Here is a 24,093-nt window from a genome sequence, read left to right on the forward strand (position 1 = left end):
CTTACAGGCTGAACTCATACCAAATCATCAAACATAAATATTCAAAAAAGGAAATATTGCGTATCAGTTAAAACAACTGGGAGATTGCTTCATCAATACTTTGAGATAATTTTGGATTGATTTTGGACAAGGGTATAAATCATTCTCAACATTAAATTAATAAAACGTAAATAAAAACAGATTTTAAAAAATCAATACTGTTGCTCTGTCTGTACTTTGCTCTCTTTTCAGAATTATGCTTTGCAATTTTCTATGGTTAAAATACAACTTTTCATCATTTGTCTAGCCAGCTTGATACATGGACAGAGAAATAGTCTATGTAGCTGTTAATGCTGATAAGAGGAGATTCCCTGATAATAAACAAATAATAATTTGTTTATTATTCTGTTGTTGTGAGGAATCCAGAAGTCGACATGCCTGGACTTTGACTTGCCAGTTTGTGTTTGTTTTGTTTCCAGCTAAAAGGCTTGGGAGAAGAGGATGACGCATTTATATTGAGAGAGAATGACGTGTGGCTACGAATTCCTTCGCCTACACAGTGCTGGACTTGGAGTCTCCTTTGTTTTGTTATTTTTTTGTTGCAGCTTATGAGCTGATCAGCCATCCACAACACACATGCAGCAATCTTACTGGGCATGTGAGCTATAAGATTAAAGCTGAGGTTTTCCTCATTTTGGTAGCAATTTTGATTGGCTTGTTTGAGATACAATGTGACATTAAAATATTACTCAAGTGTGTTTTTGTTACACTCCTTATAATGTCTCTGGTAACATTTCTCTCACTTTGATGGCTAAAATTGAAAACAAATGTACCCAAAGGGAATATTTAGCACCTTTTTCTGCTCTTGGTTTTTTTTTTTAGGTTTTTTTATTTTTATGCAACAGACAAAGCAGCAAGTACATAAAGCTTGCACCGTCTTACATCATCTTCCTTCAGTTTATTCTGGTCTAAAATTTTCTGCATCATGAAGATGCAGAAAGGACGACGTCTTCTTGCTAATGACAACCAGAATCACAGGGCATCGCCAACACATGTCTGACCGATGACAAGCCACGTAGAACAGCTGATCGCTCTCAAGTTCAAACTCGATGACTCATCCTTAAACATCTTTCATTATCACCAAGGTAACAGGTATTCCTTAGCAACAAGAACCCTGTCCTCCGCTCCCCACGTCAAGGCGTGGGGTTCCTAGACTAGTGCGGCGGTCCTTCAGCTCCGGATCTCCAATGCGGCGGAGGTGCCTATCTATACCTCTGATTCATTCACGGTGAATCTTTCCTTTCTCTCCATCTTGGCCGTGTGAGCCAAGACGAGCTGAGTCATTCTCTCCGCTCCTCCAGAGGATCCGTCTGCTTGTAGAACTAAGATCTCGCAGCTATTTTCAGGATGCAGCCTGACGTCACAGGCGGCACTGTGCTCCCACGTCGCAGTCTGTAAGCTGCACAGCGTGGCTTAGCAGGATTCCTCCCATTCCACATACTGTACTTACGGGCTTTGGACGGACCGTCGGTGACAGAAGGCAACAACAACCCATGCATTCCCAAAGCATCAGAAGAAAGAAAAGTTGCAGTAGTGCAGATGGTCAGCCTGAAGCTTGCAGATCAACTTCTAACACATGCAACTGTATTCAATATTCAAATAGAAATTTTTTTTTTTAAATGATCAACTATTCCTACTTCATGTATTTATTCTACCTGCAGAAACTTTGACATTTTTGAATATCTGCTTTTCATTACAACAAATTGATCTTAGCTAATTCGCAAAGACATGTTGCATGTTATCGTTTACATCTGCAAATTTAGCGCATGCGAACAAAACTGGAGGACAATAAAACTCTTCTTTTACTTCCACCCACGGCTGCCATGGAACAATTCTGTTAACAAAATGAAACGTGGAGATGTAGGTATTATTAATTTAGAGCAGTGCGCCGCAGCACAGCACAGCACAACCACTCATTCTTTTTTCCTCACTCTGTGTCGCATAGACTTGTTGCCATAACAACTGACTGACAACAACGGCACTAGCGTATAAGGATTCGTCACCAAAAATTACGCAAACACAGCAACATTTTTATTTTATTTTTGAAATTAACCAAAAAGACACCGAATTCTGCAGCACATCTACATGTTAAAGTTGTCAAAGTCAAGCTAGCTTAACTGACCTACTTCCCTCTCCCTTGCTATTTTTTTTTTAATTAAAACTTTTTCCTGACCTTGTTATCTAGTTTCCGTGGTGCTGACAATTAGCAGCAAAGCACTGCACCTTGTTTTCTTTTATATCCCATGCATACATTTAATATTTACCACATTATGGTGACAACAGCTGAAACCAATGGTAGTTATTGTCAGCAGTAGGTTTTTCCCCTCAAGCAGGGAACGGGCGCTCGTAATGTCACGTTACGACGTGTCTAAATGCAACGTTTATCTAGTTTTATTCTAAAGTTGTGTTACAAAACATTTGAAATGCTTTACAAGTACAATAAGTTTTCCTTAAACCCCATAAACTTTCTAGAATTGTGCTCCTCATGGTAGCAGCATGACAGTGTTAGTTCTGACTTGTTCTTTTTGTTGGCTTTTGTTTAGATGTTTTGCATGTTCACTCTGGGTTTTGGATGCTGTGCAGCTAGAAGGAGTACTTTACCATATTTATGAAGCGCAACCACCATGTCAAGGTGGTGCTTTTACAACTGGGTACATCTCGGTCAAAGGTTAAAGACGGATCAGGACTGCTTTGTAGTGGAGACCCAACAGACCACTATCCTTTAGGCTGCTGGTCAGTTGGGTGTTTGTCACTCCAATTTACAGAGGCTGTATTGATTGTTTGGAAAACTCCCCAGAGGCCAGCGGATACGAGTCCACTCACTGCATTATATTGACTCGGCTATATGATGCATCCATTATTAGCTGCAGTTCTCACACGGGCGTGATGCTAACACACAAACGCAACATCCAGCAAAAAAATCAATCCTCGTATGAATTCCCACAAAGACCTAATATTAAAGTTGGAAAACATACAAGCTGTCACATACTTAAAGCTACTGCTCAGGATTTACGTCTCTAATAAGGGAAGAAATGAACCACAGTCCCAACACAAACTGCTACTGGGATCAGCGGTGCTTTTTCACTGTGCAGTCGTCTCCTCTCTCTGCAGCGCTCTTGTTCTCGATGTTCTGAATGTATACATTTCAGTGCAGTGAAGCAATCCGGCTACAAAGCTGTTTCATTGTTTATAGCTGCCCACACCTACTGAGGGCATCCGCCATAAGCCATGTGCAAGTATGTAAAGCGCTATTATGAACACCTACACGGTGCCTCTTTTTGTAATGCAGTTAGCTGTGTAATTTTAATTTATATCATATGAAAGATAAAACAAAACATTAAATAACTGCTGATATGCCAACTCGAGTTAAACCCGTTTAGCTCAGTTGCCTATTTGGTGCTTGAAGCATATTATTCTGCAAACAAATCTTTTAAATTTGATTTCTTTTCCTGTTTATTTTCTGTTTTATTGTGTTTGCATAACTGGCAGTTATCAAAGCAGAGGCAAAAGAGGTGTGAATGTAAACACATAAGCGACCCAGGACACTTTCGTTTCTACAACACTTTTTTTATAAAGGGATAGTGCAACAGAAGAGCCTGTTGGACACACAGCGACCAGAGCTTATGGGTCAGAGCTGTATTGTTCAACAGCTATAAGGTATGGAGCTGGTTTTATGTTTGAAAATGCAGCAATATCAGGATAACTGCGACAGAGAAAAACAAGCTGAAGCACAAACCCAGTAGCCTGTAGCCTTCAAGCAACCCTAGCTAACAACTAAAACTGGACTTGGATTAACAAACTCCATGAGTCTTTAAAAGCAGCTGAAACATTCTGTTGCTAAAACATCCGTATTTAAACTCCTGCTTAAATTAACAGAGGCAAAAACGTTGCTCCGGTCAACATTCAAACTATTTGACCAAGTCTTATCGAGCTTATGCCATTTCCCTGCCACTAGTGGTAATGCTAATGATATATAGCTAATGTTCCAAATGTTTACTTTTATAGTTGTATGTTTTTATTTTAGAGAATCTTTAATTGTTTTTATTGTAGAGGACAAAATTGAGTGTACACGGTATTCACAGTTGAATGACATTTGGCTTCACCTTATAAATAATAAGAGGAAGCAGACTATAGTGTGCATTTTTGTACACTTCAAGTCTGGTTTAAATAATCCCAGAACCTGGTAAAAACCTGGTTTTCCCTCTGGAAGTTACGGGGGGAATATTTTTTTTTATTATATATGAACGTGGTCAAAGCACTGTGATGTCGCATCCATTTCTGTAAAAAGAGTCTGTAGCAACTAATGAGCCATCAGCTGCTTGGAGAAAGTGATTTGTGATTAAATCTGTAATGAAAGGTTTGGCAAGAACTACAGCAATGTTTCTTTTTAAGAGTCCAACAGTAAAAAATTGTTGCCCGGTGCAAAGAAAAGAAACATGGTGACGCTTCCGTGACAACCTGGGACACAAAAATGTTTCTACTGGTTAATGTTAGAAATTGTGTTTTGTAAAAAAAAAAAAAAAAAAGAAAGAATAAAAATATCAAAGTAATGATGAGGATCTTTTCATTTCCGTTTCCATCTGATTTTTTTTTTTTTATTATTTTTTAAACACAAGAATGCTTGTATTAAGAAATCCACTAAGGTCATTTCTAGGGCTGTGTAATATCGATTTTGCGATATATATCGATATTTTCTTTCCTAGAAAAAAATGTATATTCATCCGCAAGTATCATAACATTCAACTGTCACCTTGCTCACTCACTGCTTGCTTCGCTGAGAGAGTGATTAGGTCATCAAGCTTAAAGTGATTCCTTCAGATGTTAAATGTCAAGGTTAAAAAGGTATCAAACTATTCAGAGCAGGGTACTTTGTGCACTTTATTTATTTTACAAATGCATGTAAGCTACAGTTTGTACTGTTTCAATTAAAAGAAACATGTTTTCTCACCACTTCTTTGATTCATTTTGTCCAGCTGTCGACTTTAAGTCTGTGTCCATGTCCAACCAGAGCCAGGTATTGTGTAGTTGGTGCTTTTAATCAGTTTTCAGTTAAATTAATTCAATCCAACTCTATAACAGTCACAAAATGTCACCAAAATCACTCTGTCCCTCTAAAATCTTTCAGAAAATCGCAAAAGTGTAATGAATTGTATCGTTTGTGGAATATTGCAATATATATATATCATATTGTGAACACAATATCGTGTATCGTATCGTGAGATTATTGTATCGCTACAGCCCGAGTCATTTCTGAAATTGAAAAATTATGATCTGTAAAGCGATTCTCTATTATTATAAGCAGGTTCTAAATTATACCTACTAATTACTGCTGCAGAAAGTGGATGTTAGCAGTGACAGCATATCTATATACAACTATTCTATGTGCTACTGGGATAAGGTAATTTTACCAACTGGAGTGAGAAGAAAAAAAAGAAAACAGGTTTCTGCTGGACAGATTCTATAAATTTAGTTTGCAATGAAATTATAGAAATGTGTCTTATGTTTTGAATGGAAACAACAGAATGTATCATAATTATCAGTGAATATTACACCCTTCCTGCCATGACATTTTTAAACTGCATTGTTTAAACTTAAGAGATGCAAATTCCAAATTTTATAAACTCAAATTTTAAAACCCAACATGGAAAAAAAAAATTACATTGTTGCCCTGTGAACGACTGGCAATCTGTCCAGGGTGTACTACGCCTCTCGACCCTTAACCTCGGAGACAGGCACCAGTACTCAAGGATAAACATTTTCAATGATGGATGGATGGAAAAATTACTTAAACTTACAGTCTGAGTTTTAAAATAACTAGTAACACCAACATCCCTAAAGGGTACAAATCACAAGACAGAACAAGCCTGATTTGCCAAACAGATACGAATCTGGCAATGCAAAGTTTGTGCCACTGGACTGGACATCTTCCTTGATAGTCTCAAATAGTAACACAATTATATAGAAAGTTATTCCTTTAATAAGCTTCTATATGGCTGCAGCCTTTAAACAAAGGAAATGCATTAATCTATGCAGGGAAACCCTTTTATATGAATACTGAAGCAAGTCCTGACTGGTAAAACTACAATCCACACAGAGTGATGACAGCTCGACGTCTACCTGATTCGGAGGGCCCTGTGACGTAGACGAAGGACACACAGAGCCAGCCCCCATCTCTTCTTGGTGTCCAAGCTCGAGTTTAACGCCATATGACAGGGAAGAGAACAGGACGGCGGAGCAGAAAACACGGCTGCCGCTCTCCGGTTCAGTCCACAGCAGTGGACGGACAAGATGGACCCAGCTCTAAATTCCAGCAGCAGTCACATGGAGCTGCGACACCCACATGCTAAACGCACCATCTCAGCAGAGCTACATACACCAACGCGGATCCAGCTTTATCAACTGAAGATGCAAAGATAGAAGTAGACGCCAAGTATTCAGTACCAAAATGCTACAAGGAGTGTTTTAATGGGCATTATCACCTGCATGAAGAATTTAAAATTAAAAAGAGGTGAAATAGTCTCTGCTGCCCTGATATTAAGCTGTTAGCATGTCAAGACAGTCATGCACGGTTTCCCTCAGTGTATTATAAGCCTGACGGGCCACCAGGTTTTACTTGTGCTCCCTCCAGGCTTATCATTGTTAATTTATTTTACTTGTTTGTTTTCATGATTGCCTTTCTTTAACCCTTTTGGGCAAAAAGTTTTTTTTTTGGTGATCAATTGTAATTTTCTCCAAATACAAAGTTGTTATTTGAAAAATACATCAGTAGTATTGTTCTTTAGGGGTTATCTGATGTCACAATATTTTTTCTACAGTAGAAGGAGGGACCGGGTCGGTTGGCATGCTTTTTGTCTGTTGGCCATATTGGATTTAACAAAAATAATTTCTTGCTTTTGCAGCTGATGGCCAGTAGTTGATAGTGTATTTTATGATGCATTAGTGTCCACTTCAGTGGTCTGTGTGCGTTTATAACATAAAAATCCACGAGAAGCACAAGAAAATGGCTTTTAGATAGCTGTCCACTGTAGTGACCACTATGCATGAAAGGGTTAAAGACTTTATAGTTGTTGTTTAGGTATTCATCTTCCAGTCTTCCGAATGGAATGACCACTTTATTTATTATTACAAATCAGCAACTGCACTTCGGTATTTTTAAACACAAGTACACTCGCAAGAACATAAATAAGTCGGTTCATAATGTCAAAAGCAGGATGTTTATTCTCAGTTTGCACGTACTCACTAAAGTTAAATCTAGGAATCACAAGCTGCTTCAAGTAAACAAACCTCTGAGCCACAACAGTACAGAAAAACAGCATAGCAGGATCTAAAACTACACTGTTCTGTGACAAATAAGCGGACCGGAGTGTAGACATCGGTCCAAATATCAGCTGTGAAGAAGCTGCTACAATCCATCAGCCGCATTTCTTTATTCTTCTGGAAAAACATTGAGCTGCACAGACAGTGGCGCAGAATTACATCAGTGTTTCGAAATTAGTTATTCTCAGATCAGACTTGCAAATGAATATGCATGTAGTTAGTAAGAAATCGTGTGTATATGTCAGAAGAGCTTGTTGCTCCAAAACCAAGAACAAATTCCTCAGACAAATATGGCTGTTTATAGTAGTAGGAGTGCTTTGTGTACAACTATGAAGTTACCAACAACTGCAGTTGAGTAACAAAAATGCCCTGGAATAACATTTTAGAAATAATGATAAGCTTATTTCTGGTAACGACATGAAACCGTAAAATCTAGCATTTTTGAGGAAGAAGAACAACCAGGTTTTGGTTTCATGTACAGGGAGATCCAGAGATCGGAAACCGCTATTAAAAACTAAGAACATACTTCTTGTAGAAGATGAAAGCTGAACTTATTTGATGTTCGGATATTAGCAAAGAACACAGAGTTAAATATCACAAATGCCACACACAAGTGTCCGCTTCTCCCACGTCACGGCTGTCAAACACGAGGAATTGGTGTGAGAGAGCATGTTGAGCTGGCACAATCAAAGCTGAGGAAACCCCACCCACTCTGAGCTAATGTGGGAGAAAATACATCTTACCCCCCCCCCCTCCTCCCCCCCCACACACACACTTTGGAGCATACTGCAGGAAGAGATTTATCAGTCTAACAGGGTTTTCAGATACAACAGATGAATGCAACGCCCAGTTGTGCAGCAAACGGGGGGATACCTGGTCCTACTTGGACACGTAAAGGCTTAGTGTTGGAAATAACAGCTGTACATGCTTCTGTGTTGTTTGTTAGTGTAGAGGTGTCTTCAGTGAGAATAGGTTATCTTTTTACACACAGGCATATGCAAAGCCACACAAGCAAACAAATGGCTCCCCACAAACAAACAGGCCATTATCATTCCACCGCCTCGCTGCTGCAGCATCGGTTCTGGCCGGTCCACCGCTGACCTCGCGTTACCCACCACCACACTGCGCAGGTCTGCAGAGGGCCATCTATCTTCTCCCTCCATCTTCCCTCGCTCTATTCGTCTTTGCCTTGTTTTCCTGTTCCCTCTTCCGAGTTTTATCTCTGTCTATCGTTTCTCCAGAGGTTTCTCCTTTCCTTTTCTCCACTCTCTATGTGGGCCTTACATATTTACCCTTCCCACTTTATCACCCATCTTTTAATAATTCCTCAGTGGGACCAAACCTCTTCCAGGCCGATCGCTGTGCCATGTTCCCCTTTTCCCATCCCAAAAAGATCTCCTCCACCCCTGCTCTCTCGCTCTCTCTCAATTTTTCTGTTTCTGCCGAGTATGTCTTATGGTGGAAAGTCCATTCCAGGAACACTAATGTGCTGATAGCAGATAGATGTGAACTAATGAGAGAGAAAGGCCCTACCTGCATGCTAAATACCTACGCCGCATCAGAGGAGTTGAAATAGAAGAATAGAGAATCAAAGATGTTAGATATTTTCTCCTTCTGATTATGTATTTTAAGCTGGAGCTGCACAGCTTTCAAAGTTTACATACACTCATTTGAATAATTATTATTTGATTGGTGGCACCTTTTAGGGGTTGTTGTGGATTTTCCCCTTCACACATGCAAGATTAAATGGTGATAGCTATGGTGAGGATGAGAAAGTGAAGGAAATTTTAAATTGTTTCATTATTGAAGCGGTGGCGGTAGAACTGGTGGAGGAGGAAGAAGAGCAGCTCACTTCCAAAGAAACGGATAACTTGTTTGGCAACATTCTGGGTTCAGCAAGGAGGTTGGAAGTCAAGATATTTTTCCAGGGGAACGGGAGGATTTATGTTATCTTTTATTTATTGTTATCGATGTTAACTGCTTTATATATCACAATATTGATTGATATCACCCAGCTCTACAAGCTTTGACAACATGCTGACTCCAAGTATCCCACTCCGATTAAAGAAAAGTGGTTAAGGCATTCAAGGAAAACCTCAAACATAAGCAAGACTATTATAAACCGGAACACAACAATCCACCAGTGAATAGTTTAATAGGTTGTTATAAAAGACGTTTTATGCCTACATGGATGGAAAGGGTGTTGGGTGGTTGAAACTTGGACTCTATTCAGTGTCCTAAAATGAAACCGAGTCCAAACAAACTTGGTTTTCTGAAGCTAACAATAGAGGTTTTAGGATGGTCTCCATTTAAAGGCCTGCTGAAAATGAATACATTCACGTCTGATGAGTGTATGACTTCATCTGTATGGTGCTTAAAACATACAGTGGATAAATCAGTTCAATCATATCAGGATGCAGGAGAACACACAAATGAAAGTTTCTAACTGTTGTAACATTATTATAATATTACATGTTTACACTTGAACCATGCCACATTAACTATTAGCTTTACTAATGTCAGAACTATTATGAAAAATAAAACAAAACAAAATATATCAACAGGAATAGAAAAGCTGAGACGAGGAGAGAGCGAGTGGTTTAATATTCCCGAAATACATAAAATGCTGCAAACTTATTGAGTCTACGGATTGGACATCAAATGTAGAGCAGAAAATGTTTTTTCATCCTGTTCCTTTATATAAAACACATTTTGCTTTCTATAATCCCTCTGCCAGAACTTTGAAAAGGCAGAATAAACAGGGAATAGTTACTAATAACTTTTCTTAATTGGATTGTGCCGATTTCCTTTAATCCATTTTTTCACACCCAATGATTCTAGTGTGACCTTTGACCTCGTTGTCACCAACACCCCAACAAGGGAGAGCGACACACTGCAGATCAGGTGCCCAAATACCAATCACTTTGAACGCACCTCGAAGGTATTGCCATGGCAACAGCTGTGTTGCTTACATGGTGTCTAGTTGCCACCAACTGTGTGATTCTCATCACTGATTAACCCCATAGGACAGCAACAGGTAGAGTGGAAATTCACAGAATTACTCCGCAGTGACAGAGTTATTCGGTCAGGTTAGACTGGCTTTAAAGACGGGAGACTTCAGAGCAGACGACACAAACACACACAGACGCTTTTATTTACTGCTGCTATCTCGCTGAAAGCCCTAAGAGGGGGGAGAGGAGGTGAAATGCTAACGGTGTCGTCATTCTTTTCATCAAACCCAGAGTTGGGAGGGAAAAAATGAAACAAGAAAGCAGGAGAGAAAGTAAAGATGGTCTTCTGCTTCCACTCACATGTGGGGATGGGTTGTTGAGGGCATGGTGTGGGAGATGGAGGTCAGAGAGGAGACAGACTGGATCCTAGCTACAAGCTAGCTTAAGCTAGCTTGTAGCTTAAGCTTAGCTTGTAGCTTAAGCTTATGCTAGCTTGTAGCTAGCTAGCGCTGCTCTTGAGGGGGTTTCTCTTCTGTGTGTGAGCGGAGGAGTATCTTTTTATGGAACTATTGTGATAACGATAAAAATTATGATAAAATATAACTTCTTAAAATGGCAAGCTTGTCTCAAAAACATACCGTTTCTGAAAAACATTCACACTTTGGAATGGCTTCTTCAGGATGCAACCTAATTTTTTTATTTACTGATATTTATTGATGCTCTCGTGGAACAAACAATTGAGAAATTACATTCCCAATAATGCTGTCAGTTTTGTTTTTTATTTAACATGAGTAGCTGGAAATTAGAGACAAAGATGAATCAAAATTTGTTAACTATTTATTCATGTATTTTCAATGGCACTTTTTAAAAAATATTTAATCTTTCATTTATTACTTTGTGGGTAAAACAAAATTAATTCAGAATAAGACATTTTGCTTTTTTTATTTTCAATTCACAAATATTCACTTTCTGTTGCACTATTACATAGATTCCTAATTTTTTAAAAAGTACTAAAACAAACACCAGGGCTATTAACATATTTTCAAGGTACTGTACATAGGTATTCTGAAACCACATGATATGTATAGACTACATCCCATCATATTTCCAAATATAAGCACTAGAGAGTACAAACACGCTGCTTAAGAGCACAATGTCACCAGAACAACAGCATTAAGCACTCCTTCTGAATCCATCAATAACACTATGATAGCTGCACCCTCGCTTTGCAGCAAAACCTGTAAACTTTTGACCTTCGGATGTTCAGCAAAACTCTCTTTTAATTCTTAGTCTAAGACTCTTCAAAGGACATAAACCCTCCATCAAGGAGCAGAGGTTATAATCTAAAATGACATGCATGTCAAAAGAAGCAGCTTACGCAGAGCACTTCAAAATTCCCTTCACAAACACACACACACACACACCCTGTCCTCCATTCGTCTTCGGCATGCTTCGAGTGCCGGGTTACACAACAAGGATCACCTTCCTAATGCGATCGCTTGAAAGGCATTTGTCTCTGCGCCACATCTTGCCCTTTTCGGGCCCAACTTGCCCATCCATTTGGTTTAACTCACACACACACACACCCATGCAGAGAGTCTCACACACATCATTGTATTGTGGATAAACATGCCTCAGCACAAACGAAGCTCTGCTGAACCGGGCATGGATCTGTTTGTGTGTGCGCAGTCCAGGTTTCAGATGGTGTTACGCAGACAGAGCTTTAGAACCATTTCATTTTCAGAGCAGAAAGCCACAGAAAACATAACCAAGACACACAATTATTTAGGATTAAATGTTAAAGTATAGCTGATTATTTGCCATAATTAACCTACCCATATTCTACCAAACCTAGAATGAGAAGAAAATGTAATTTCTTTTTCTACATAACATTCCAGCAGCAAGTGTTTTTCTATCATACAGAAAAACATGTATGATATGATATGTTCGGAATATGCCTACCGATTAAAATTGCCCACATTTTGTCACAATACAACCCAAAACTTCAATGTTTTTTTAAATTTATGTTATGAGACAAACAAGTAGCTCAAAAATATTACAAAGAGGAAAGAGAATAAGTATGGGGACTGCAACTAATGATTATTTTCTTTAATCGATTATTTGTTTGATTAATCAAATTTAAAACATTGGCACATTATGGAGATTTTTCATTTAACCACTTGAGCCTTTTTTAGGCAAAAGTGAAAAGCTCAAAAGCTCAAGGGCTAATCTGTTGATTATTTTTTGGATTAACCAAGTTTGGACAGCAAAATGTGCTTAATAGGAGTTGGTTTTTGTACATAATTTCAACTGGGTAAAGTTAAAACTATGCAACTTGAAAATTTGTAAATATGTTCTACTCAGAACTTAAGTTTTTTTTCCACCTTAAAAACAAATCGTATATATTTTTTGCACAGCTTTGGCTTCATTATTGCTCTGAATATGTTCTTTCAGCAAAAGGCTTTTTTGTGTGTCTGTATTCTCCACTTAATTATGAATTAATTGCTAAATAAGTTGACAATCATTTCAATAATCAATGCATCAAGATTAATCTGATCAATAACTTTTGCCCAAATATGCACCAACCTCTGAAGGCAATTTGTTGATCTAGATTTTATTTAAGGGTAGCAGAGAACATGTTGCACAATACAAATGCACACCACACTTTGTAGATTTTCCCAAGTAATTGTGAAGTGAAAAAACCTAAATATACACAGATTTTTTAAGGCGCCTTGTTGTTTCCACTGTAGTTTATCTAACCACCATTAATTAGCTATATTAGCAAAATATAAATTCCTGCACTGAGGATTTTGGTCTATCACATAAAATCCTTGTGAAATAGATCCAAGTTTGTGTGTATAAAATGTGAACAAGCTCAACAAGAACACATACTTTTTTCAAAACACAGAAGCAAGACAGATGGTTTTCTTATAAAGTGCCATATTTAAATTGCCTAAACGATTACAGTTCATTTCCGTTTTAGTTTTTCGAAAGGCGATTCGAAACTTCATAAATGATTTCTTTGTAAAACGTAATTTTGCCAAACGCAAACATCCTGGGAGTTCTCTCATCAAACCAAAACTTTATAACTGAGCTGAATATAATTACACATTTAAACACAAATGCTGAGATGTACATAAACACAAATTTTCTAAGAGACTGTCCAAATGCAAACTAACTACAGGGGTCATTTGAGGTGCAGCTGGAGTTAAAAACTCGGGGCAGTGGTGCATACAAGAGTGACTCCTTTAGTTGTTACCTGCCACAAGACGGTATTCTTAATTACAGATCGCGCTAAGCCAGACAATAGGTGACGGGTTAAGCAAGCTGAGTGATGAAATCCATAAATATTACCACAAAGAAACTGACACACAGTCGACATGCAAGAGCCGAGGATTAGAAATCCTGTTTTCTTTGTCTTAACCCTCCACACACGGTCTTTTTACGCGACGCATGTGCCCACTGCCACATTAAACTCTGCTTCATAGTACCACTCTCCTCTCCACCCAACTGTCCGTGTAATCATATTTGGAATCGTTAGTGCCCATTTACTTTTGGCGTATCTGCGCACCCACTGCAGTATGTGCTGAAGCGTGCCAATCTGGGGGTCTTTGGCACAGGGCCGTGTGGACGGCAGCAGCACTTTCAGGTCGTAAAAACGCGGCGCAGCATCAGCGTCAGCGGCTACCTGAGTCATCCGGTCTGCCGGGTCCTCGCCTTCCGGCACCTGTCAAATCAAGCTCCTTCCGCTCCCTTCTGCACGCCGATTTAGGAACGTGGAGGTTGGCCTGATTAAATCTGAATGAACATGGGTTCCTGTTGAATTAAGTCAGGAAACTCTGCACACATCACATATTACATGCTCGTTTTTTCAGATCCACTGACTCAAGAGGATGAGCAACCGGAAAGCTTCTGCAGATGTGCTAAGCAATGTTGATGGGGCATCTTTTTTTATTATTATGATTTGCTTATAAAATGAAAGAAAAACTCTATTTCAGGGTTTCTGCAGGTTTCACAAACTCAAACTTAAGGCTTTGAAGACCCGCGTCAGGACGGAACGTCGTCCAGCCAACTGGCGGTAAATTTACACTTACTCATGATCGACGCAAAAAAACTAGCTAGTTAGCTAGCACCGCCTCTACAAGGTAAACTGAAGTTCATTGATTAACTAAAGTCAAAGTACAGTTTTTTAAATGAATGCAAGACATTTTAAGGCCTCAATTTTAGATACATCAATTTAAGAGTTCTTAAGGATGTGTGGACAACCCGACTTTGATAACTTGGGGCTGCATGAGTGAATCCAAATTATTCAAGAGGACAATGATCTTTATTTAGCAGTCTGACTCGGATGAGTAACTTCTTCTCAACCGTGTCCAGTCTCTGTCTCGACATACTGAGGCTAACATTCACTGAGTCAGCAAAGGTTTCTCTGGCAACGTCATTAATCAATCGATTGGTATCTGTCGTTATCTTTAAAGCACATGTGACATGTCAAAAACGCTGAAAAACATACCACTGCGCCTGTCCCATGTTTCACTGTAAACTTTCCATCAGCTTTCTAAAACAAGGCAACTATACTTTTCTCTCAAGAAAATCATTTCGACCTCTTTGGAAACATTGTCAGAAACACAGACTTCATGGTGTGGATCCGTCACTGCAATTGTTCAAGCTTCCAGCCTGATGCAAACCAGACCTTCGCTCTACACTTCGCTTTGTAGCGGGTCTTGTCCCTCGGCCCGGTTGAAATTCTACTGGAGAAATCCACCTCAATGGGAGAAATCCCAGATAGAGCAGTAACGAGAGATTAGAATAGAGTGGCATTGCGTAGGAAGGCAATGGCCAGGCTAGCAAACTACAAGCCGCAGTTCATGATAAGTAGTGAATTGCAAGACGGCTACCTGAGCAGATAGCTTGACTAATCAACTACCTACAACTACTACTAATAATAGATACCTTAATAATGGAGAGTTTTTAAAAGCAGGGTATTAAATCCGAGTAACTCTGGTCACTACCAACAATCAGACAAATTGACAAAATATGTTAAAAGGATGACAATGTGTTTTCTAGACACATTGTCATTTTATAGAATGAAGTAACTATGTTACCTTCTGTTGTCATAAAAATGCTGTGTGTCAAATAGGACCTAAAAGAAATTTTATGCCATATTTGCTGCTTTTTTTCTTTCTGATTTGAACATTTATATACTGTGATACTGGAACTATAATTATTGATTTGCAAACAAGAGAAACTGACAGTGTGCATGGGATTGTGACCTCTGCAGTTTGCACCGTTTTTGCAATTGTTTCCATGAGAGCATCAATAAATATCATTAGCATAATTGCCCAAGTTTTTAAACAAGAAAAAGCAGGAATAAAATATGGAAACAAATAAAAATATATATAGAAAAATACAGATTTTAGAATATAACCAGTGTTCTGACACGCTGAGGACATAGACTATTAGGCAGGGTGATGTAGCAGTGTAAGGAGATCAATATTATGCAGTTATCTCAATTTGGCCAAAGTATGTCTTAGGGAGGTATGCTATGAGGCCAAACCACATGTAATTCTCACATAGAAATGATTGTAAGCAGAATGCTTTTACTACTTGGTCAAACTTGAGTATTGAGGGAACCAACTGGATAAAGACTCTCTGATTCTAAACTCTCTAAAACCACTACCACAGATGCCGCCATAAAGACCCAAAAATGAAATTTTAAGGCCATATTGCCCGTTCCTTAAAGTTAAAACTTTGTCTTTGGCCACGTATTAAAATCAAAGTAAAAACAAATGGTATAATTGATATGATTCGAACTAGAATATGTGTTATTATTTTAGAAATAATTGCTGATTTGAAGCCGTTTGATGCTGTGAGTAAATCCTGGTGAAATGGTAATATTTTTCAAGGTTTTCTTTCACACCATTGGAATCTCATTCCGGCTTATGCATGGTCATGATGCGTGTTCTGCTGGATGAGGAGGCGGACAGCAGGCCTTGTGAGAGCATGCTACATCAAGATTGGCTCTTTTGTCATATGAACACACCTCATCTGATTGGCCGAAGCGTTTTAAAGCTGATATGTGCTGATCAGAAACAGCATGCATTCTGGTGCGTCATGTAGTGAGCTGTTGTCTTGCATTGCTGCTGCTGCTGCTGGCTGAGCTGATGTTGACGTGTGTTGACACTCTGTGCTGTGTAAGCTCTGTGCACCACCATCATAGACACCATTTATTTATATATTTGTCTGTGCATTGTTTGTTATCGTCAGAGCCTGGGAGATGTGTAAATGGGATTATATTGTTAGATTATGTCGAACGGCCGTATTATTCTGTCTCGGTGTTTGTTTCTCGGAACAATGGAAGAAACCAGCACAGACAGAAAGAGAAAGGAAAAGAGTCGGCGGTAGATTTGAGAACACCAAAAATAATAATTAAAAAAAAAAAAAAAAACTATTAGGCATGCACGGGGGGGTGAGTGAAACGATAAGCATCAGCAGACAGGTGTTACCTTTCAGGGGACGAGGATTTCTCCGAGTTCACGGACATGAGCGGTGCCTGTTAGCCGCTCTCCGGCCGAGCGAAAAGAAGAACACAAAGCCGCGTTCCCTTTCCTGTCCTTCACGGGGTTTTCTTTCCTTTTTCTGCTGTCCTCCTCTCTGCCTCTGTCTCTGCTGTGTGTGTCTGAGTGCAGGAGAGGAGAGGGTTACTGCCTCCCCTCCTTCTCCTCCTCCTCTTCGTCGTCGTCGTCCTTCTCTATATCCTCTTGCTTTAAGGAGGAGGAGGAAGAGATGGAGGACGGAGCCCGGTTTTGTCTGGGTCTGCCTCCGCTTGTGTGTGCTTAGAGCTGAAAGCAGCAGCAGCAGCAATGTCTGTCTGTCCGTCAGTCAGTCAGGCGCCCCTCCTCATGCTCCAGCCTCCTTCCTCCCTCCCTTTCCTTCCTCCCTTCTCCTCCTTCACCTTGCCTTTCCTCTCCCCCTCACTTTCTCTTGCTTTCACTGATGCTGCCCGTCCTCTCCGCCGCCTTTGCCTCGTCTCTGTCCTCCGCGGTGGTGCTGGTCGGACCGGATGATGACAAGGCTTCCCGGCTCTCGGTCCGCAGCATGTCTAAGTCTTGAGGTCTTCCTGTCAGGCTCGGCTCTGTCAGGCCCTGTGCATGCAGCTCTGCACAACAACAGAGCCCAGAGCGAGGCGGAGCGTCCTACTCTCTGCTCGGGCGGAGGGGTGTCGGCTTGTGACAGACAGGAAAACTCGTGTTTTTCTCCTTGAGCGTTTAAACTCCTCCCCCGTTTCCATTTCGCTTAGTTTCTCTCTCTCGTCCCCTCTCTCTCTCTCTCTCTCTTCCAATTGCCTTATTACGACATCCTGTATCTCGGGGCAACGCTGCACAAATCTGCTTCACTGCCCCCCATCATGCTTCTCTTGTTCTGGCATCCTCTCTCCTCACTTCCACCAATGCCTGCTTTGCATTTGTGCACATGCATGCGTGTGTGTGTGTGTGTGTGTGTCTCCTGTCTGCCTCTGTATTCTCACCATCTCTTGGGGCAGATGGGTCTGCTTCTACATGACTGAACAGCTCGCAGAGAGGTAGCCGGAGGGTGTGCGGTGAAGAGGGAAGGGGTGTAGGGGGGTCCTCCGTCTATCAGTCTGACCTCGATATTGTTGTGTAGAGGTATGCGCACAGCTCGTACATGTATGCATGCGAATGTGCAACTGAAATATGCAAAACGGGGGGGCTGGATGGGAGATGCAGATCATGATACAGAATTCAGGAGCGATATGTGGGTTACAGCGAGTCTTTTTAAAGACCTTTTTTACGCCACCTTGAATAAAATGTAACAAATTATTAATATGAAGGGTGGTTGGGGGGAACTTGCTGTATTACAATGAAGCATAGTAAAAATTGTGAACCCGGCTTTATGCCTTTTATAGAGGTAAAAAAAAAGTTAGCTAGCGAGGGTACATTAGCAGCTAGCTGCCGGTGTTATGCCCAGAAAAGCCCCCCTGCCCAAATTTGCATCCCCTGTCGCGGGAGCGCGCATCGCTCTAAGCTCTCGCATATTGACGAGGAAACGGATAAAAATATGACCGAAGAGGAAATTTTTAAGATATTTTTAACATTATCACGTTTCCTAACCATGTAATCCCTAATACGGTGGGTTTTATTTCGCAAATTATTTGAAATAAATACGGTTTTTACACTTTTATTGACACATATGAGTCGAACTTTTTTTCAGTCCGTGTCTGTTGTAAACGTTCTCCGCAAATGGTTTGAAATTCTCTGCTTTGTCTTTTGATATCATAATAGCTCAAAAGCATTACAACAGAGACCCATTATGTAGAACATTTTATATCATGCTTCACTTCTAGTCTGTTAATGTAGGAGGAAATGCAACTTAATTTATGAGCCTGAAAATATTGGCATCCGTCTTGTTGATATGAAACTTATAGCATTAGCTCAGAGAACAAGTGTAATTACGTAGAAGAGATTAAATCATTTCAACTCTTTATTTCCCCCAATTAGCACAGGGATGCATGTTTTGGCAATATAGATTTTGAGCCTGCCACAATATGCATCCCTTCTTTATTCCCCACAAATATTATCCTATCGATATAAAACATGTACTAGCAGTTCTTGGAACTACTCAGATTATGTAGAAAAAAATATTTCACTATTAACTGTTGAATTCTTTAAATTAGCACAGGGATGCATTTTTGGGCAATATGGATTTCCAGCCTGCCAAAATATGCACCCCTCTCTATTCCCTTCAAATATTATCCTATTGATTTAAAACTTATACCAGCAGTTCTTGGAGCTACTCTCATTATGTAGAAATAGTTATTTTACTTTTATCTCTTTATTTCTCAAAGTTGGCACAGGGATGCATTTTTGGGCAATATGGATTTCCAGCCTGCCAAAATATGCACCCCTCTCTATTCCCTTCAAATATTATCCTATTGATTTAAAACTTATACCAGCATTTCTTGGAGCTACTCTCATTATGTAGAAATAGTTATTTCATTCTTAACTCTTTATTTCTCAAAGTTAGCACAGGGATGCATTTTTGGGCAATATCTCCAGCCTGCCAAAATATGCACCCCTCTCTATTCCCTTCAAATATTATCCTATTAATTTAAAACTTATACCAGCATTTCTTGGAGCTACTCTCATTATGTAGAAATAGTTATTTCATTCTTAACTCTTTAATTCTTCAAATTAGCACAGGGGTGCGTTTTTGGGCAAATTTCCAGCCTGCCAAAATATGCACCCCTCTCTATTCCCTTCAAATATTATCCTATTGATTTAAAACTTATACCAGCATTTCTTGGAGCTACTCTCATTATGTAGAAATAGTTATTTCATTCTTAACTCTTTAATTCTTCAAATTAGCACAGGGGTGCGTTTTTGGGCAAATTTCCAGCCTGCCAAAATATGCACCCCTCTCTATTCCCTTCAAATATTATCCTATTGATTTAAAACTTATAACAGCAGTTCTTGGAGCTACCCTCATTATGTATAAAAAGTTATTTCACTCTTAACTCTCTAATTCTTCAAATTAGCACAGGGGTGCGTTTTTGGGCAAATTTCCAGCCTGCCAAAATATGCACCCCTCTCTATTCCCCTCAAATATTATCCAATTGATTTAAAACTTATAACAGCAGTTCTTGGAGCTACCCTCCCTCTTTAACAAAATAATTAATTTTTTTAAGTACAGTCATAAAATCATCCTTAAAATAAGTTGTTTATGGTACTACAATTATTTTTACCTAGTTACATGTCAGGAACATTATGTTGCCTTCTGAATGAATGATCTACCAAACAAATATTGATGATTAAGAAGAAGAATTATGTTGGAAAAAACACTAACATTTAGCTATCAAATAAGAAACTAAAAATTCATTATGTTGTTATTCATGCTGTTATTTGACCATTTTGATTTTTTTACTTACAGATCGCATGTGATGGATGCAACTGGTGGTACCACCAAGGCTGTGTCAAATTCCCACCAACCAACACAGCCTACTTTTGTGAAATGTGCATCTAGATTTTATGTATATTTTATAAATTTTCTTTTTACATTCTTTAATTAATACCGTTCAGTTCATTTGTAGTATATTCTGTTGTATTTTTAATATTATTTGGTTTTACAAAAAGGTTGCTGTTTTGAAAGTTCTTTTGTTGAATTTAATAAAAAATTGATGTTATATTTATGTAAGAACATAATAAAGATTTGTACATGCTCTACATTTACCAAGGTTGCATATCAAAATTACTTCCTTCATTATCTTTGCAATAGTGATAATAAAGAAATAACTTTTTCAACATAATGAGAGTAGCTCCAAGAACTGCTGTTATAAGTTTTAAATCAATAGGATAATATTTGAAGGGAATAGAGAGGGGTGCATATTTTGGCAGGCTGGAAATTTGCCCAAAAACGCACCCCTGTGCTAATTTGAAGAATTAAAGAGTTAAGAATGAAATAACTATTTCTACATAATGAGAGTAGCTCCAAGAAATGCTGGTATAAGTTTTAAATCAATAGGATAATATTTGAAGGGAATAGAGAGGGGTGCATATTTTGGCAGGCTGGAAATTTGCCCAAAAACGCACCCCTGTGCTAATTTGAAGAATTAAAGAGTTAAGAATGAAATAACTATTTCTACATAATGAGAGTAGCTCCAAGAAATGCTGGTATAAGTTTTAAATTAATAGGATAATATTTGAAGGGAATAGAGAGGGGTGCATATTTTGGCAGGCTGGAGATATTGCCCAAAAATGCATCCCTGTGCTAACTTTGAGAAATAAAGAGTTAAGAATGAAATAACTATTTCTACATAATGAGAGTAGCTCCAAGAAATGCTGGTATAAGTTTTAAATCAATAGGATAATATTTGAAGGGAATAGAGAGGGGTGCATATTTTGGCAGGCTGGAAATCCATATTGCCCAAAAATGCATCCCTGTGCCAACTTTGAGAAATAAAGAGATAAAAGTAAAATAACTATTTCTACATTATGAGAGTAGCTCCAAGAACTGCTGTTATAAGTTTTAAATCAATTGGATAATATTTGAGGGGAATAGATATGGGATGCATATTTTGGCAGGCTGGAAATCCATATTGTCCAAAAATGCATCCCTGTGCTAATTTAAAGAATTCAACAGTTAATAGTGAAATATTTTTTTCTACATAATCTGAGTAGTTCCAAGAACTGCTGGTACATGTTTTATATCGATAGGATAATATTTGTGGGGAATAAAGAAGGGATGCATATTGTGGCAGGCTCAAAATCTATATTGCCAAAACATGCATCCCTGTGCTAATTGGGGGAAATAAAGAGTTGAAATGATTTAATATCTTCTACGTAATTACACTTGTTCTCTGAGCTAATGCTATAAGTTTCATATCAACAAGACGGATGCCAATATTTTCAGGCTCATAAATTAAGTTGCATTTCCTCCTACATTAACAGACTAGAAGTGAAGCATGATATAAAATGTTCTACATAATGGGTCTCTGTTGTAATGCTTTTGAGCTATTATGATATCAAAAGACAAAGCAGAGAATTTCAAACCATTTGCGGAGAACGTTTACAACAGACACGGACTGAAAAAAAGTTCGACTCATATGTGTCAATAAAAGTGTAAAAACCGTATTTATTTCAAATAATTTGCGAAATAAAACCCACCGTATTAGGGATTACATGGTTAGGAAACGTGATAATGTTACAAATATCTTAAAAATGTCCTCTTCGGTCATATTTTTATCCGTTTCCTCGTCAATATGCGAGAGCTTAGAGCGATGCGCGCTCCCGCGACAGGGGATGCAAATTTGGGCAGGGGGGCTTTTCTGGGCATAACACCGGCAGCCTCAAATCACAGACTACAATGAATGTGTTAGCATTAGCATGCCACTCAAATGTTTGCCTGACAGAAAGGTCTTGCCAGAGATAAACTACGTTTTTTAGATTAATTTAAAGACATTTTAAGGCGTTAATTTCAGACGCAAATTTAAAACATCTTAGCGATGCACAGAAAATGATTCACTATGTGCAAAATTAAAATTGTTCAAATAAAGTAGGGCTTGGCAATTATTGTATCGTTTATAATTTATCGTGATACATTTCTTATAAGAAAAACAATTGTTGATTTATTGTCACGATAAATTACAATTAACTGTTTTCACACACAAAAAAAACCATAACTGTGCTTATGTTCAGGGTTATTAGTCTTACTATTTTTCTGTTTGTTCAATGACAGCATTAATGATATATATATATATATATATATATATAAACACATACCTATAACAATGGGAATGCGTTTCAAGAGCAATATTGGTGTTTGTGGGGTTATTTATGATTGCCGTGTCATTTAGCCACAGCCACACAAATACATAGTTCTTATTGTCACTTTATTGTTATCACAATATTACCACAAATTATTGCAAAATGAGGGTAGTAAAAAAGGTCCTGGTATATGGAGGCCTACTTTTTTACGGAATTTAAAGGGTTTCATTGTTACAACTATAACAATTGTGTTGCATTTTTTAGCTTTTACCATCAAAACAAAATCCAGTTACTCTGCACTCAAAAACCTTCCAAATCCATACGTTTCTCAAATTCTCATCATTGTCAGGTCTTTTCTATTTGTACTTTAAAAATTGACTAAAATAGATGGATGGATTCACAAACAAAGAATATCTGAAAATATAAACGTTTCCACACTTTTCCAGAGCACACAGAGTTTCCCCCCCCCATAAACTTCTTTTTTTCTCTGAATAGCGTCTGAAAGAGTCATCATTGCAGAAGTCAGCAAGAACTGGGCGACACACCGAAGGAAGGAAAACAGCAATGCAATGATCCCCTTTCACTTCCACTTCCATACAGTCCCACTTTCCCATATAAAAGGACTACATTAGGCACACATGTCTCTGAGCCAAACTATTGTCCTCATTCTCTGTGGATGTGGGCCAAAGGGAGAGGGAGGGCCGGGTTTGATGCGGGGGGTTACAGTCTTGGTCCCTGCGCAGCCATCCAGGCAGCAGGAAAAATATTGAGCTCATTTGAGACGGTGCATTCAGCTTTTTAGTCATCAATTTCATATATGGCTTTTGTTTCTTGGTTGGTGAACTGTAAACACTTTATTAGAAAATGGGTTTTTAGATTCCTTTGAAGTGCATTTTACCGGCACTGCATTAAATATGAATCCAAAGAAATAATAATTTTTTTAAAACCCATAAAGGTCATTTTGTAAATTCATAAGTTTTGGACAACAAATTGAAAAAAAGATGAGTCCTCAAACACAGATTTCCTATTTAAAGGATGACCCCAAAAATTCTTACAGCTTTCTCTCCTAAAACCGCTCTAATCTTTATGAATTCAGTCTTGATGTCATCTCTCCATTGAGGAACAATCAAAGTCAAACTCCAGCTTCTAGAATATATTTTCATTTAAAAAAAAGCACACACAAAAAAACTGATCATGCTGAATATCGATTAACAAAGTTCCAATGTCGATTCTTGCTTTCTGTCCAAAAGGAGATAGAGTAAAAGAAGGATGAGGAAGAGGGGGAGGGAGGAAGAGAGATGATGACTCTCATGAGCAGATATATTTTGGGAGGTGGCATTGAGGCTGCCGGGAGCTATCTTTAAGCGGCCTAGTTCTCCTTACCGCCCGGTGGATGCTGGGGAAAGAGAGAGAGAAAATAGGGGTCTACGCAGGCGAAAACCCTCCAAAACACCAGATAATGCGTTTCTGGACATCAGGTCCACTCAAAACACAGAAATGCAGCT

At 38.8% G+C, this 24,093-nt stretch overlaps 1 protein-coding gene across 8 annotated transcripts in view; it reads right to left on the bottom strand.

The window, feature by feature from the left end:
* The window catches only part of srpk2 (SRSF protein kinase 2), a 71,868-nt gene that overhangs the window by 30,811 nt on the left and 16,964 nt on the right, over positions 1-24,093 (bottom strand). For 3 of the 8 annotated variants that reach the window (XM_081607846.1, XM_081607845.1, XM_081607840.1), the window contains exon 1: positions 6,157-6,260. The exons of 4 other annotated variants lie outside the window; for them this stretch is intronic. In XM_081607846.1, the coding sequence (XP_081463972.1) occupies positions 6,157-6,245 (89 nt within the window). In that variant the 5' untranslated portion in view covers positions 6,246-6,260. Of the gene's footprint in view, positions 1-6,156; positions 6,261-16,813; positions 17,554-24,093 lie in introns of those variants that run through there. One more of the 8 variants, XM_081607844.1, reaches the window with a different exon arrangement.

This window comes from Poecilia reticulata, chromosome 6, assembly GCF_904066995.2.
Source record: "Poecilia reticulata chromosome 6, P_reticulata-male-v2, whole genome shotgun sequence".
NCBI classification, from domain to species: domain Eukaryota; kingdom Metazoa; phylum Chordata; class Actinopteri; order Cyprinodontiformes; family Poeciliidae; genus Poecilia; species Poecilia reticulata.